This window comes from Egretta garzetta, unplaced genomic scaffold, assembly GCF_000687185.1.
Source record: "Egretta garzetta isolate BGI_Z169 unplaced genomic scaffold, ASM68718v1 scaffold404, whole genome shotgun sequence".
Lineage (NCBI taxonomy): Eukaryota > Metazoa > Chordata > Aves > Pelecaniformes > Ardeidae > Egretta > Egretta garzetta.
Window position 1 is genome coordinate 805,474 of NW_009259323.1, and position 16,743 is coordinate 822,216.

The window sequence follows — 16,743 nt, forward strand, 5'->3', positions numbered from 1 at the left end:
TATTAATGTGGATCTTGTTTGATTAGTCTTAATATTTTCTGGTTATCTAATCATTTGAAATACCAAGCCACTCCTCTTCTGAAGTACTGCAACTTAAATTTTACTCATCTTAGTATCTTAATAAGGGCAAAATCACCTCTGATACAAAATTTAGCCCTAATCTTGAATCTATAGGCTTTTGAATTTGTAATTTCTTGTCAAACAGCAATAAGTATAATATTTAGAAGTTCAGTGAAGTTATGTGTTTATTTGTGGAAAATATGTTCAACCTGAGTAAACAGAATCCTCAGAGAAGTGCGCATCACAAAATAATTTCTTACTAATCATATTTCTGTTTGTTCGGTGTGGGTTTTCTTAAAATATTATGCGGTCTCTTTTCTTTTTGCTTGCTGTGCTAATGGCTTCCCTGTCCTCTCGCATCAACCTGTCCTGCTTCCTTCTTCCGTCTTTGGCTTTGGTGTACATGAAATATGAATGCAGACGAAGGCCATTAAGCTATAGAACTTCATTCAGTGAAAAACTCTTCCAGAGGACAAGGGCGGCAGGACGTGCATCAAGGTATAAAGTGTTTGTAGAGCTTCAGATTTCCAAAGTTAAAATGTGGACAAAAGAAACAGCTTTGGCCATATCTTGAACAAATACAGATTAAAGGGTTGACTAAGTTGGCCTATATTTTGTTATAAAAAGTAGATTGCAATACATTTATTGTTAAGATGAAATACTATTTAAGGAAAATATTTAATTAGGCAACTCTCCAAAAAACATTTAAACGAGTCCAAACCTAGAAACATAATTTCCTGTACCTTTGGCATGCTTTCTATTTTTTTTGTTTGTTTTTAATATATAGGACCTCAGGCAGAAGGTTGTTTGGTTTGGTGTGGTTTTTTGTTTTTTTGTTTTTTTGTGTTTTTTTTTTATTTAAGTTGTCTTGGTTTTTAAGTGATCATTTTCAAATTAGCATGACCAGTGACAACTTGTTTTGCATTTGACAGCTGTGAGGGAAGCATTTGCAGATACACAAACCTCACAGATAACGAGAAATCTGGAATGGGCTGTGTAGACTGTGCTCAGACACGTAGGTGATTCAACAAGTGATTTCAGACTTTGTTACCTTATCAGTTGAAACTCTGTAACTTACTCTGGATACTCCTGGTCTGTTTCAAATGAAAGTAGGATAGTTTAGATTAAATAATCTTCACTACTACTAAATGAGCCAGTTTCAGTTTGCATCGAAGTTAAGTATGGGTTCTTACCTGACAGCAGTGACTTTCTAAAACTAAATCCCTAAGAGCACAGCTTACGATCACAAAGCAGAACCGTATGTGAAGACAGTAGACTTGCTCCTGAGTGAGTTTAAAATCCATCTTTTTATTTTTTTGTCTCGCTGTAAAAGATTTCTAGTGTCTTTATACACTTTGTAGATCCTAGGTAACGCTTGCTTGTTTAAATTTGAAGATAGCTAACCTTAAAATAGCATTACCATAATTCACTTCGTTTGTGTCCCTTAATTATGATGTTATGTTTGCTCAAAATATGAAAGTGTAAGTGCCTGAGAAGAGATTCCACTTTTTAAATTCTCAAACTTTAGAAAATATTTTCCAATATCGTAATTGGTCTTGCCATCACCTTTCTCCCATCTAGTCAGCATTTTGGAGTAGATGTTATGCTTGCATGGTATAAAAATAGAAAAATGAGTCAGTGTTGGTTTTGAGTTTGTATATATAAATGTGTCATTGTGTATGTGCTGTTGGGGAACTTGCATTTCAAAGTTTGCATGAGTTTTAGAACCCTTTCAAAGGAATAGTTTGTATGCTACCTCTGTGACAACAGAATTTGTGTGGTTAGGAGCCATAAGTAGGAAATCAATTGCAGAACTAACACAAGTGTCTTACACAAGTCTTTATTTAATGATTCAGTATGACCATCAGTAAGTAATTGGCCTGATATTATCTGTCTAATAAAAAAAAAAATTTTGGATTTAATGAGTTGTAATATGAATGGAAACAGTTGCTGGAACCTTTGCACAGTTAACAACACAATTAAAAGAGCACGTCTTCTGAATGTGAGCTACTTGTATGTTTTGCATAGTCAGTTTTGCATTTTATTTCCTGGAAGACAGTTCTTAACAAAACTACAGTGATTTCCCCCCCACCCCTCCTTCCAGCTGATCAAATTATTCTGCTATAAATTCCTTAGTCTGCAATTTAGTAAATTAATACTAATTTTCTTCACCATTTTCTTTAACTAAAAACTTTCAAGTTCCTTATTACACAGGAAATTCAGATTTCTCTGACTGGACTAGTAACTGCTAATCTGGCAGTTACTGAACTTGCTGTTACTTCTGCAACAATATTCAGTTTTTAAACAGGAAGTTTCAAAAGTGATTGTGTTTGGGTTTGTTTTACAAAGTATAAAAATATACTTTGTATATAATAAACTAAGTTTTTAATAAACTCAAGCATTAATTATATATATGTTTCATAGAAACTGTAGCTGAAAAGTGTGTGTATATATATGTTTAAATTAGCTTGAGTAGTTTTTCCTTACATTTCATAAAATGCGTATTAAAAAAAATGGCCTGTGTTACATACAATCATTGAATTTATACTGACAGCGTCAGTTTTGGTGCAAGTGTTGCATCAAACTGTTTAGGTGACTCAAATTTCTATTTATTTTTTCTTTTTTAAAGCTCATTCTGTATTGTAACAGTCACATCTTGCTACAAAGTCTCTCTGAATTTCTCACTGCTTTCCGTTGAAGACATAAGGCTAATTTAAATGGGAATTCTTTCTAAAAATTAATGACTTGAAAATAGCACGTTTATATTATGGTTTGATAACCTATGCTATGAATATTAATTTTTTGTAACACTTTTTTCGGGCTATAGTATAATTAATTCTGGAATGCACTCTCAAAATTAAGTTTTTTGAAGACAAAATATAGGGAGCAGATGTTTGCAGACTGTGGATGCTGCAGTCTGTTGGTTTACAGGCTTAACTTCTCATAATCCCATTAAATTGAGGTTCACACAGTGAGAGATTTAAACTACAAATGAGATTACTGAGCTAAAAGTTATCACAATAATCGGAGAAGTCTGAAAGTCATTGGTAATTTAAAGTTAATGGTTGTACTGCCCTGTGTTAATAATAATGAAGTATAAAAGGTGCCTACTGGTTTACTTTCTCCCATTGACTAGTTAGTGTTCTTCTAATTCTTTCTGATTTTTAATACATTCTAGTTCTCTACATAATTCTATGTAATATTATTACGTCCAAGGATTCAGAATTAGTCATTCTAGTTACTTTTCAATGTGACACTTACTTGAAAATGGTTAAGTGTTACTGATTGTTTTATTATTTTTAACACTTTAAACATCCATAATAGCTCATATTCTTCTGTGTGTGCGCTCGTTTGGTATGTGTTGTTCCAGATGAAAAAACATTTCTGAATCTCTATGTAAGTCTAGGCTTTTTTGACCGTTTTCCATTTAGAAAAACGGAATTTCAATTAGTTCATTTCTGTGTTAGACTTGTCGTTTAGTTTAGTTGTCATTTAGCCATGTTTCTCTGTTTTCCACCTCTCCTTTTTCCCTAGATTTTCTTTGCACTTGCAGTGTTTCTTACTCAGCCACCTTCTTACCTGCTGCTGCTGACTAACTTGTGCTCAATCTGGCTATGATTTCTTGTCTGCTTTAAGTTGACTAACTTCTGTCTTCTAATTTTAGTGAACAGTGGGGCCTTTTGTGTTGAGGGCAGCATAACTTTACAAAGGAGTGAGATCAGTTGAAATAGTGTATATTTAGGGAGAAAAAGTAAGAGGAGACTTCATTTTGGTTTGAATTATCATCAAGTTTTAGTTCCTTAAAATTCAGAACTTGAAATATTTCAAGAGCCGGAAACAATATTGTTGATTTAAATGGAAGCAGGATTGGGCTTGGATTTCATATGTGTGCACACATACATATTCAAATTTTATGGAAAATGTCATTTAATGTTCAAAACTTTTTATTTACAGGAAATGTTACACAGTGAATGTAACATATGTTCTAAGAAAAATGTTTAGCTACGAAGCTGTTGAATAAATATGGGTTTTTTTGTTTGTTTCTAGGCTTCTTAATCATTCAGTTTCAGTAAGCACGAGGAACAGGCCAAAGCAGCCCATGGAATCTGAAAAATGGTATTGATATACTTCATAAAATATTGAAAGCTGTGGTACATTTGATTTAATTTTTAGACTTATTTAGTGTCACTACTGCCATCTTGTGTCAATGTTTTTAGCTCAAGATGAATTACTAGCCACGCAAATGATCTGTTCTGGAGCTTCCTTTCTTTCAGATTAAAAAAAAAAAAAAAAAATCTGTTCTTTTGAACCTTTAGGAAAGTTGATGTCATCCAGAAACTAATTTGTGGGTCTGATTATGGCAGCAATTTAGGTGCCTAAAGATAGGCATTCAGTGATGTTTTAGACATTCAGTTTCAGTCCAGAAGGTTCTGTCTTCCATAGGTAACAAGTCCTGTGCAGATGTGTGCATAATGAGAACTGTGCAGATGTGTGCATAATGAGAACCTCCATTGGAACAGTGGCTTTTGTGATTTTTGCTAGCCCCATAGTCTTCTAAAATCTGTACTTCCAAAAGAATCTGTATCTGCTTGTGTCCAGACCCTAATTTGGCTGTGAATCTTGTAGACAAAAACCATAACTGCTGTTGGTGTTGCTAGAGAGCACTGGGGGTGATAACAGCTCTCTACAGCTCAGGTACATATCAGGGAAGCATTTACTCAAAGAGAAAAGGGACACAGTTAGATATTTCAATGTGATACATACTATTTTGGCTATTTTCTCTCTCGTTGTATCTGTGGTTTTGAAGAGTGAGTTGTGCACATGTCCTGTGGTTATGTGAACCATGCTGCAGCTAATATTCATTTGCATTTGGAACTTTCCAGTCCTTGGTTACTTAACATACGGTTTCCATTCTTTGGGGTGCTGTCACCTATTGTAGTGTACAGCTATGTTAGGCCTTCATATTATAGGGTAATCCAGGAAAGGCTAAATTTACCTTTCCCTGTTTTGTTAATGAATCATAGAATGTTTCGGGTTGGAAGGGACCCCTAGAGGTCATCTAGTCCAACCCCCACGCAGTGAGCAGGGACACCTTTAACTCTATCAGGTTGCTCAGAGCCCCGTCCAATGTGGTCTTGAATGGTTTTCAGGGATGGGGCCTCCACTACCTCTCTGGGCAACCCATTCTAGTGTTTCACCACCCTCATTGTAAAGAATTTCTTCCTTATATCCAGTCTAAATCTACCCTGGTTTAGTTTAAAACCATTACCCCTTGTCCTGTCACAGCTGTCCCTACTAAAAAGATTTTCCCCATCTTTCCTATAGGCCCCCTTCAGGTACTGAAAGGCTGCAAAACAGAAACACTTCTGAGACTTAAGAACAAAATAAAACAAAACAAAAAAACAAACAAACAAAAAATCCCCTAAAAATGCTTACCCCCCTCTTGTGTGAGGTGTGCACACAAGATAAGGTAGGTGTTGCAGGCTAATTGTTGCTTTATTGCACTGGTATATAGGAACCCAAATCACATAGCGTGTAAGGAACATGCAAAGAGAGTAGAAAGACTGTCCTATCCCTGAAGAATTTACACTTATAGAGCATGTCGCAGTTAATAGATACATATGTAAAAACAGCAAAACTCAGTTATTCATTGCAGCAGTTCCTGTAATTCTCAACTGGATTGCTTATCAAACTATTGGACATGATTCAGACAACTTTCTTATGCCTAACAGCTTTAAAAAGTAGCATTATTGGTTTGAGGCAAAACAGAAAGGAAAAAGAATACAAAGTAGCAGAAGCTAAATGCCTAGTTGCATTTATTTGTTAGGATTTATTATAATTGCTCATTGCATTATGTCCTTCTTGCATTCAGTCCCCAGCGGTTAGCCTTTTGGTATACTGCACAGCTTCTAAGCCAGCTGTCAGAACGTGAATGAAGTGGTTGCTGGTAGGATGACAGAAGTGAATTTCACAGAAAGATTGAGAAAGAAAAAATTGAAGTGACATCATATCTAAACATTTTTATTTTCCTTAGAACTTTTAATAATCTCAGGCAGTTCGTGTTCCAGAATGTATTTTTTTTTTTTAGATTTTGCAGTTTTGCTGTCCCATCTTAAATGTTTTTCCCTTCCTGAGTAGTACTAAGCTTCTACTTTACTGTATAGGGCTAACAGTGAAGTGAAGTGCAGCATATGAGTCTTCCAAAAGGCTAAGTATAAATATTTTGCCAGCTTTGAACAAAATGTTTCATTGGCTACTTTGAGAAACAAAACAACAAAGGTGCATTAATAATCTCTAAAGAGCAATGTGCTTAAGAAAAAGCTTTATTCAGATAAAGTACTGCAGTGTGGAAGACCTGTTGTCAGCAGGTGGTACAGGAGAGTGAAATATGATTTGACATTTTAGTCAAATGCTCATACTTTTTAGCCACATTGTGACATCCTTATGCAGGTGGCCAAAAAATACTGTAGTGCTGCAGAGAAGCTGCTTTTTAATAATGTTCACTTTTTTGATATTTTAAAGTAACTTAGTTTTAACATACAGAAAAGTTAGTAAATTTTATAATGCCTATTATCTTAATTTTTAGCGTCTCAGCAGATGAAGTGAATTCCCCAGTTTCTCCATACAGCTGGCAGGTAAATATTCAAATGTAAATGTGGTGGCTTCATAATTAAGTGATTTGTTTTGGGTTTTGGCTTTGTATTTCTGGCAGAAAACTTGTATGCATTCATATGGTTGCTTGTATGCATAGTTATTATATGTATGGAGTTGTGGTGGAAAATACAAAAACATTGAAGAACTTATGCTTCAAGGTTATTTGGCTTGTATGTAATGGAGGCCTTTTCTTTTAAGAGCATATGGTACTAGCTTTACAATCTTGAAACTAATGAGACATAAGTTTTACTTGTTTTTTCTCTGCATAAAAATTTTACTGCCTCACCATGATGTTCTTTTTTTTAAAAAAAAAATAATAATTCTAGATGGTTTGAGTTATGTAGGCCTTCCATTCCCCACACCTCACCAAGAAGCTTGCAACATGTGATAAAACTGAAACTGTAGAGAATACTTTTTTTATTATTTTAGGTTTTAATTCATCTGGTATTTGCAGTTGCTTTAAATGGCCTGAATTCCAATATGAAGAAATAGTTGGAAATGTAGTTTTAGCCTTATTACAGAATGGTCCCTTCAGATTGTCTGCTTTCAGTTCTCATAAAATAGGCATATTCATACATATTTGTTGTTATTTTAAGAATAAATGTACTTCAGCTGTCTTCTCAGAATACGTTGCATAATACAATTCTTTGAGAGATTTGGTTTAGACCTAGTTGATGTATGTAATCTTTTAGATAGGAATGGACAAATAGTTAAATTGTCTTGTTGCAGCCATCCTTTTCTTGTGCAATGAGAAAGAAAAATCTTTACACTGAGAAATTTTAGGTATGCTAGTGGCTAACCATGCTTACAACTGTTTTTTTGAAGTCATTTATGGCAGCCTTAGGTGGCTTCCTAACATAACTGCAGAAATTAGTGCAGGAAAGGGTGTTGTTTTCTTGCAAATTGTTTCTTAGATTCTTTTTCTTCTACGTTTTACAATTTGAAAGATGATGAATTATTTCTACCAAAATCACCATTAAGACTGATAACGCTTTCATGTCATAAAGCTAGATTATGAGGCAAACAATTCATAATTGCAGTTTATAATAATTTGTGTTAATGCACACAAGGTATATTTACCTTTTACATAAAAGTATTTCTGAACCTTATAGCCACTGGAAAACCAGAAGGATTCAATGGATGAGCAGCATTGGCCAGAAACACAGCCAGTGATTTGGCAGAATGAAGAAAGGAGGAGAAGTAAACAAATTAGAAAAGAGTATTTCAAGGTAATGGAGGAGAGCGTGGGTGGGTGATTTTTTTATGAGAGTAGAAGAAACTATATAACTAAATAAAGGTAAGAAAATGGCAAAGGTTGTCAGGCTTTTAATTTTGCATGTAACCTGTAATTTTTTATTTGGCTCAAGTTAGATAATATATATATATATACACACATTAGGGTAATGTGAGAGTGCAGGAAATCCAGGAGGAAAAGGTTGACCAAATACTTTGTTTATCCTTTAAATAAAAGAAAGTAGTTTATAGTTGTCTTCTGATAAAGTCAGAAACTAATATTCAGTCATTGGTCCTTCCCCATCCATTTTGAGGGTTGGTTGGGTTTTTTTGGTAATGCAAGGAAAATATACATTACCTTCTTGTGCTGCTTAGTTATAAGAATGATTTATGCGTTTTGGTTCTTATTGGATTAGTTTGCATTTTAGGGAGGAAATTTCCTGTGTGTCACTTTGCTGCTGTAGTGTTTACCATTGGTCACCAGATGTCAGTGTCTGCTTATTGCACAACTGATGTGAAGTTACAGCAGCATTAGATAAAACTTGTTTTGGGGTATGGTAGAGAATTAAGAAAATTCTGAGAAGTGCTAGGTTGAGTTAAAAATAAATTTGTCACTTACGGAATTAGTTTCTTGGGTCTTTTGCCATCAAACATCTTTATTAAATACCAGGGACCTTCCAAGAAATTAAATTCCAGGAAAAACAGAGCATGCCATACAGCTCGGAAACATTCTTGTGATTATAGAAGCTATTAAATTTTTTCCTGAAGAGTATAATGAGTTATATCCTAACTTGAATTCTATTGACCACTTTCCAGGGTTTTTATCCCTAAATTAATTTTGCCCTGCAGCCTTTGACAGGAAGGGAAGAAACTACAAAGTAAACCAGAATTCAGTCATTTGACTCATTAAACAGCTGTGCTATCAATATAGAAGACCTGCATTAGTGATTTCTCATAACTTTAAAAGACATCTTTAAATGCTAATACAGATTTCAGTTTTGAGCTCTGTGATGGAAGCAGATACCTGAACTCACATTACATACAGCTATAGACATGTCTCAAAAGTGAATCGAACAGGCTGTACCAGAAACTGATCACTGTATCACTGATAGTTTCATTTGTGAAAACAAGGCAATAAGCAAGTGAAATCAAGTCTGTCTTCCATGGCAAACTGGGAAAGAAAAATAGGTACCACTGCAGTTCTGAGAAACCAGTGAAAATACACTTCATATTGTGTCATTGGTTTTTTTGGCAAAGCAGCTCATTGAGTAATCGTATCTGTACTCCCAAATATTAATATCTTAAGAATACATGCCAAATTACTGCGATGGATGTCATTGGAACAGGGAAAATTTACTTGGATCAGCATCCAGCAGTATTTATAGAGCATCTTTATTATACATATCCTATTTTTTTATTGTGCATTTGTACTGTGCAGAAGAAGGGCAGGAAAATGGCCAAGAGAATCAGAACTCCTTTTGTTGTGCTATTGCACTGAAGTCTCTCTGGAACCTGAAATCTTTGTTGCATTAAACATGTAAAAAGAATCTTACCACTGAACACAATTTTATCAACCAAAATGCATTTTATTTTCTGGAATAGTTTGTAGTTGTCTTGGATCCAAACTAAAATTCTTGTTGCATATCCACAATGGAAAAGAATTACTGTGTGCTATCTTTAGAATTATACAACCAACCAACCACAAACCACCAAAAAACCAAAGACAAAAAACCCCCAAAGAATCCTCCCCCCACACCCCAAAGAATCCCACAAGCCAACAACTGACATCTATTCAATCACTGTTCAAAAAAATGTGTTTAATTTGCAGAGAAAATGAGCGGCAGTAGGATAGCTAATAGCTATGTTTGTCCTAGACTTTGATTTTCAGGAGAGATGCTGTTCACCATTGTTGTCAGCATCATTTGGCATGTAGTTCAAAACCTGTTGAAAATTCAACTCTATAAAGCTGTTCTATTTTACAGTCCAACAGTGCTCAGTTATACCTTTGAAGAAGACAAGCATCTTCTATGCATAACTAATAAATACAAATTTCTGTAATAGAGCTATGTAAGTTTGCATGTTTATTAATATTAAAGAACATGGCTGCAAGTCAGGTTTTTCTTCCTTTTTAAGAAATTCTTCTAAAACCTGTATGTATCCCTAAAAGTCAGATCTTTAAAGGAAAGCCATCCTTCCAGTTCCAAAGTTACTCTCTTAATTTTACCTGTGTTATATCATAAAGATGGGTAGGCTGGCTATATCATATACACACAGCACACTTACCAAAGTTTTGTAGTGATGGATCTTTTTATAATTCCAGCTGCATGTTTTTTCTATTTTTTGTACACTTGATCTGAAAACCTTATTTTCTTAAATACTGCTTTTGTAAATTTCTTCCTTCAATCCCTCCTTCATTTCCTACACTTTCAGGATAATCAGGTAGTGGGACAGTGATGAAGGCAGTGTGCAACAACTCGGACAGAACTGTGGAAAAATGCTGGTCTTAGATAAAAGGATGTGATCAGGCTTTGAAATTGTAAAGGAAATACTGACTTTTTTTTATTTCATTTTTTACAATGTCAAGTCAATCTCTCAGTGTAAGCAATCTTAAATTTACATAACAAAACTGTAAAAGTAACTTTAATGGATTGCATAATTTTTCTAGCAAATAGTGCTTTGGAGTAGCAGTACTTAAGATCCTTTCACTTGGATCAACTGTCATAGGCAGTCAGAGTTCACATTACAAAAATATTTATAGTTCTAAAATGGTCTTATCCTCTCATCAACCTAATGAAGACCTTGACTAGCCTAGGAACTAGATGTTCCTTTTCAGTTTTGTTTCTTTTTTGCTCCTTTGATTCTGTAACGTGATTTTTTTTTTTTCTCAGCAGTGTCACCAACAATAAGTAACATTAGAGTGATATCAAGCCGTTTAATTAAAATGAAAACCATACTTCCATTTTAAAATAATAATTGTCTGTGTTTTGCAGTATAAGTCTTCCAGAAAGAGTTCAAGTGGAAATGAAAATGATGAGGTGAGAAATAGTAATTGCGTAAAATATTTAAGAAAAATGTTTTATTTATTTGTCTTTTTATGGACACCTACGAGCCACAGTCACAGGACAGGAGAACGTTGGCTAGAGCTCATGCAAACAAACTTTGCATTTCAAAGCCATAGCAGAATTAAGTATTACACTCCTTGATTTGAAAAAAGTCATCAAGATTGTGTATGGGGGAAAAGTAGGACATTTACTTCCTTCAGTAATAGGAAAGCTAACTCGCCTATCAAGCAGAGGTAATGGAAAAGTAGTATTTGACATAAACAGTGAACAGTGTTGCCTTGACTTACATATTTTTAAAATTAGTTGCTGCCAGTTTGTCACATACTTGACAAATGTTGCATGTCTCATGTATCGTGTATTTCATAATTTCATGTTTCTTGTTAAATCATAATTTTCATTTTTATAATTTCATCTCTTTGATTTCTTTTTAGCAAGACAGTGATAATACTAATGTGTCTCCACAGTCTCCTGTGTCGTCTGAGGTACAAATTTGTGGTTTTGTTTTTCATTCAGCAAACATTTCTGTGTGCACATTACTTGTCACCAGATTTTCCATGCAGATATAAAGCTGTTAGTTTCCTTTGAAACTGCAATTAGAAATATTTTATCATAATAAAAATTTAAAAATAGATAGAAACTAGAGACAGATACTACAACTTGCTTTACCTTTGCAACTCTCTGATTTCTCCCAGATTTTATTTTTGACTGGTATGGAAAGGTGCATTGCTATGTTTCCATTGTCTTTCCTAATGAAAACAGCTAATAAAACAAAAATAAAATTTGCCATATTTTGCATATGTCCCTTTTGCACTAACCATCCAGAGGATTTTTAATTAAAACTTGCGGTTTAGCGTTTTATATATCACAGGGAACCCAAAGGCACTGACACTTAAAGAGTTTCACCCTTTACAGTTCTGGCTGTTGCGTTCGTGGTGCAGCCTTGCAGCTTCATTCATCCGTTGCTTTCCTTTTTAAGGGATGTCCATGTGGTCTCACTGGGGCTGCAGTATACTACTGAGCTGTGAATAAAGCATACCAAAGATTATTGACACGTCCACCTCATGTCAATAAGGAACCAGAGAGAGCAGAATGAGAACATCTCCCAAATACAGTGAAATGAGTTGAAATAAGGATATCTCTTGCACTTAACAAATTACTGAGTGCATCTCCCTCTTTAGATGGTGAAATGAAAAAACCCTGATCTTCATAATTTAGAGTAAACATTTCTTAAGAAATATTTTTATGCTAAGCATTGGGAGGGTATTGGTATTTGCTTACAGCTGGCTTAGGACTGTGTTCACAGAACAGTTTGCATAGTTTGGAATGGTTTAGAGTAGATTTTAGTTAATCTGGTGCTGCTTTTCTTCATCAGTAAGGTAATTTTGTCTGCATGTAGTGAGGTTACTTTCATTCCATTTATGTTATGCTGTCCCCTTCAAAGAGTATGTTACAGTTAAGCAGGACTCACTTTTCATAAGCAAGAATAACTTAAACACTGTCTTGATGGGAACAAGTTAATTCTTTTAATGAATGGAAGAAAATTTACTTTATCTCTCTTAACAGGATTATGAAAGGACAGATAGTAACATTCATGGTCCATTTGGGCTCAAACCAAGGTCAGGTAAGCTGCTGTTCTCTAACATAGCATGATAGAACAGATGTTTATTTTCCAGGCTGGAATAGAAGGTAAGGATAGCAGATGCATGAATTGGAATGAATATGAAGAGATGCAATCCCCTCTGCATACTTATCACAAGCAAAGTACTGGGAAAGACATAGACAGCTGTTTTGGCAAACAAATAATCGAAAGTTCCCTAAGTTGCACAGTGGTGGTTTTTTTTTTATTTTTTTAATTTTTTTTTTCCCCCACTGATTTATTTTGTGCATATTTAGTCACTGTCAAAGAACAGGGAAACATCATGCAATAGTTCTTGAGACCTGATGGCTGAGGCAGGATGGATTAAAGAGAAGTAGATTTCTGTAATTTGTCCTATGAAAGGATTCTTTGAACGAAGCTTTGCCAGTAATATTATGGCGTAGTGCTTTCTTACACCCTGATTATTCCAAGACTCCCATACCCTCATAAGAAAGTTGTATTGTCTAAAGCAGACTTTCAGTCCTCTGAAATCTAGGTATAAATAATGCAGATTTTTTTCAGTTACAGTATTCTTTTGTTTGCAAGTGTGTATGTGAATGTTGGATGTCAACAGTGTAAAACATAGTTTGCAAAAGCCACTGTGCAGTCCTTTGTCTAGTTCTTACCACTCTTCTCTGTTTCTAAGGGAAGAGCCTTCGTGCAAATTCATTAAGAAAGAATGATCTCAACTTTTCAGTTTAATTTCATTCAGTGTTTATGATAGCAAAGCTTCACCTCCTTAATACTAGCCTGTGAGCCCTCAGTAGTAGAGTATGTCTGGCTGAGGTCATGCAACTTGCGTCTTCAGGGCCCTTAAGTCACTTGAGAGCAGTTGCATGAAACTTCTGTGCCAGAGATAGTTAGGTTGCATGTACCAGGACATGCCTGGCTGTGATCATTTAGAGGCTTCTGAGTTATCTACCTACTCGGTTGCAGGAAGGTGCAGATTTGATAGGAGGAAGCAGGCTTGTTAGGACTTTCAGCCCTTCTTTTCTCAGTGTGGTAGTAGGCTTCCTAGGAGCAACTGCCAGCTCGTGTCTGTAAAACACCAGCATGCCTTTCACTCAGTTCTAGGGAAGTGAATGGCTTTTTGTTTCATAGCTACAAGCCAAAATCTGTGTGGTTTTAGATGCTTCCATAGATACTGTTGGTAACATGCAATTATATTTTTCTGTATACAAACTACAGACTCTCATAATGTATAAAATCAGAGCAGTGATGTTAAGAATACCTATAACATTTCTGTTATTTTTGATTGTTAGAACTCTTGATAAAATCCAAACTATGAAAAACAATATAAAAACCTCTAAAGGTGTATGATTTTTTTTTTTATTTATTTTTTTTTCCCTCAAAAGTTAAAATAAAAGTGTAATACTTAAGGATACAGTGGTATTGCTACAGAAGGGGTTTTATTTGCTGGTGTTCTATAAAATAATTGAATTTTTTTGAAGGCTTTCTGACCACGAAGAATAGTGAAATGAATGTAATTATTTAACAGACCTCATTTTTAAAGAACTCTGAAGTTTTAGAGACATTTTGTATTTTTCAATTAGTTCTCTAATAAGCAATCACTGTATCTCTGCATATGCACACCTAATGTGTGTGTGTGCGCATGTATATATATTTAAAGTCTTTCATTGTAAGTTATATCAGGGAGTTCTGTCCCTTTTTTTTTAGTCTCCATAAAGATTTTATACTTGATTAAAAGTAAAACACAATGAAAATACTTTAAAAGCTGGATAGCAAGATATACTTGGAAAAGTGTAAATGCAGCTGTGTATCTCAGCAGATATTTGAATATTGAAGTCAATTCTATCTCCATATTTTCTGGTTATCCATTTGCACTTAAGATGACCTGTATGTTTTATTTGGAAGATAAGTTTCATAGCATCTTTTACATCAGGATACTCAAATACATTTGTTCTGAAAAGTTCTGCAGCTTCTTTTCCATTTTTGTCTTTCATGGTAGATTTTTAGTCATTGCATTTTTTTATCTGAATTCTACAACCTAACGTCACTAATATTCAACAGCTTTCAGCCGTGCATCTCGCCAGGACTATGGTGCAGTGGATCCTGGATTTACAATGAGGAGGAAAATGGAACACTTAAGGGAAGAAAGGGAACAAATAAGACAGCTTCGCAATGTATGTACCAGTATTTACTATACGGGTGCAGTGCATTTAGTTTGCTGTGTACCACAATTTAAACCTTTATAATAAAGGCCTGCAAATCATTACAGTTACACAAGGACATCTCTGTAGTGATACTTCTTCCTAAGGCATTTCATGTAACAGGCTACACTGGTATTATTTTTGGACCAACCAGGAACTAAATGTTTTTTTAGCTGAAAAATGAAGTGAAATGAAAAATGTAATATGTAAGTCTGCTTCTGTTTGCTGCTATTTGACCTGAGATTTGAAGAAAGATGGTCATAGTCATCATAATAGTCAAATGCTTTTTGAGTGTATAAAGTTGCTACAAGTTATACAGTACTGAATGGGATCTAAATTTCAGACTTCCAGTAAGTTGTTTTCTGTATAGTTCTGTTGTCATGATATTTAAGTTATAGTTAACTGTAAATCGTAGCAGTTCTGCTTTCCAGGGCAGTACTGATTTGGTGCGTGACTTCTATGAAGGCAGTCTTGTCTTGTTCACTTCCTGAGTAGCAAAAGCTTGTTGCTGGGGTGGGAAAAAACATTCCCCGCTTCCCTTCTCTGTTTTGCAACACAAGTGTGGGTGCTTCTTGGCCACCCTTTCCTCAGCTATTTAACTGTCATCTACATGAATGAAATAGCCATGCCAAAAGTGGTTGTGTTCCCCTCTTTCACCCCTCCCACCCTTCTGCCCTTCTCCTAGTAAAATTGTCAGTGATTTTAACACAGATTCTGCACAGTAACAGCTAATGAGGTATTCAGTCTAACATTTGTCCTTAAATTCTGCGCTTTCCTATTACAAGTAGCGAGTTCATAGTATGGCTTTGAGAGCTATATGTATCATGGTAGCTGTTGGCTGAATGTCTGTCTTGATGTATGTAGTTGTGTCATTAAAAAAAAAACAAACATACAAGCAAAAGGAATGTAAGGTTAATCATAAAGAGAAAAGGATATTTGTACTCAGTAAAGTGTGAGTTGACTCCATTTACTTCATTTTGATATTAAAATGTCCCTTTTAAACTGAATGCTTTAAAATACCCTGGATATAAAATTTTAAATTAGCTAATGTTGAAAGTAACTTACTTATGGACTTTTTAATAGAATCTTGAATCAAGGTTAAAAGTAATTTTGCCAGATGACATTGGAGCAGCATTGATGGATGGAGTAGTTCTTTGCCATTTAGCCAATCACATAAGGCCACGTTCTGTTGCCAGCATTCACGTACCATCGCCAGCAGTGGTAAGTCATTTATCTCACTTTTGTTGCATCTTATGTGAAAACAAGCTTTTGAAGTTCAATACTGAAACATCTTGAATCATATTTAACTATATTAATTGGCTACCTTCCTTACTTCAGTTTTTCTGTAAGAAGCATTAAACGAGGCTTAGGAGTTTAGTTTAAGAGCTGTTTTCATATACTGAGTCTTCACAGAATTTGTTTTGTGTTTTAGTAACTGTTACTGAATTTGCATTAGAAATATACAATCCTTCATGAATGTATGATGAAGATGTAACATCCTGTCTTTACAGCCTAAACTCAGTATGGCAAAGTGCCGAAGAAATGTTGAAAACTTTCTTGATGCTTGTAAAAAATTGGGCGTTCCACAGGTATTGTAATTGCTTTATTGACTTACTATTAATAACCACAGAAAATGTCAGCAAATATTGAAGAGAGTTTTGGGGGGGGACGACACTTAATTCAGGGAGCTATATTGATTATAACACTCGCCAGGGAACTTGAAGATATGAGAAGTTCTATTTCTGGCCTGTGGTATGAGCTTGAAGTCAGTTCCTTATCGTAAAAATAATACTGACCTCCTCATAAAATAAATTATCATCTAAATAGAAGAACTGATGTGGGAGGATGATGTTATAATATTTGAAAGTCTTGAGCTATAATATCTGGAAGTTCTATATAGTGTGGAGCCACAGGCCACAGAAGCTAG

General features: G+C 34.9%; 1 protein-coding gene across 1 annotated transcript in view; it reads left to right on the plus strand.

Moving 5' to 3' along the window:
- The window catches only part of LRCH2 (leucine rich repeats and calponin homology domain containing 2), a 30,391-nt gene that overhangs the window by 10,722 nt on the left and 2,926 nt on the right, over positions 1-16,743 (plus strand). Inside the window, exons 11-19 of the mRNA XM_035892114.1 lie at positions 4,108-4,176; positions 6,647-6,695; positions 7,827-7,943; positions 10,938-10,982; positions 11,441-11,491; positions 12,573-12,630; positions 14,677-14,789; positions 15,900-16,037; positions 16,328-16,405. Of these exons, the coding sequence (XP_035748007.1) occupies positions 4,108-4,176; positions 6,647-6,695; positions 7,827-7,943; positions 10,938-10,982; positions 11,441-11,491; positions 12,573-12,630; positions 14,677-14,789; positions 15,900-16,037; positions 16,328-16,405 (718 nt within the window). The remainder of the gene's footprint in view (positions 1-4,107; positions 4,177-6,646; positions 6,696-7,826; positions 7,944-10,937; positions 10,983-11,440; positions 11,492-12,572; positions 12,631-14,676; positions 14,790-15,899; positions 16,038-16,327; positions 16,406-16,743) is intronic.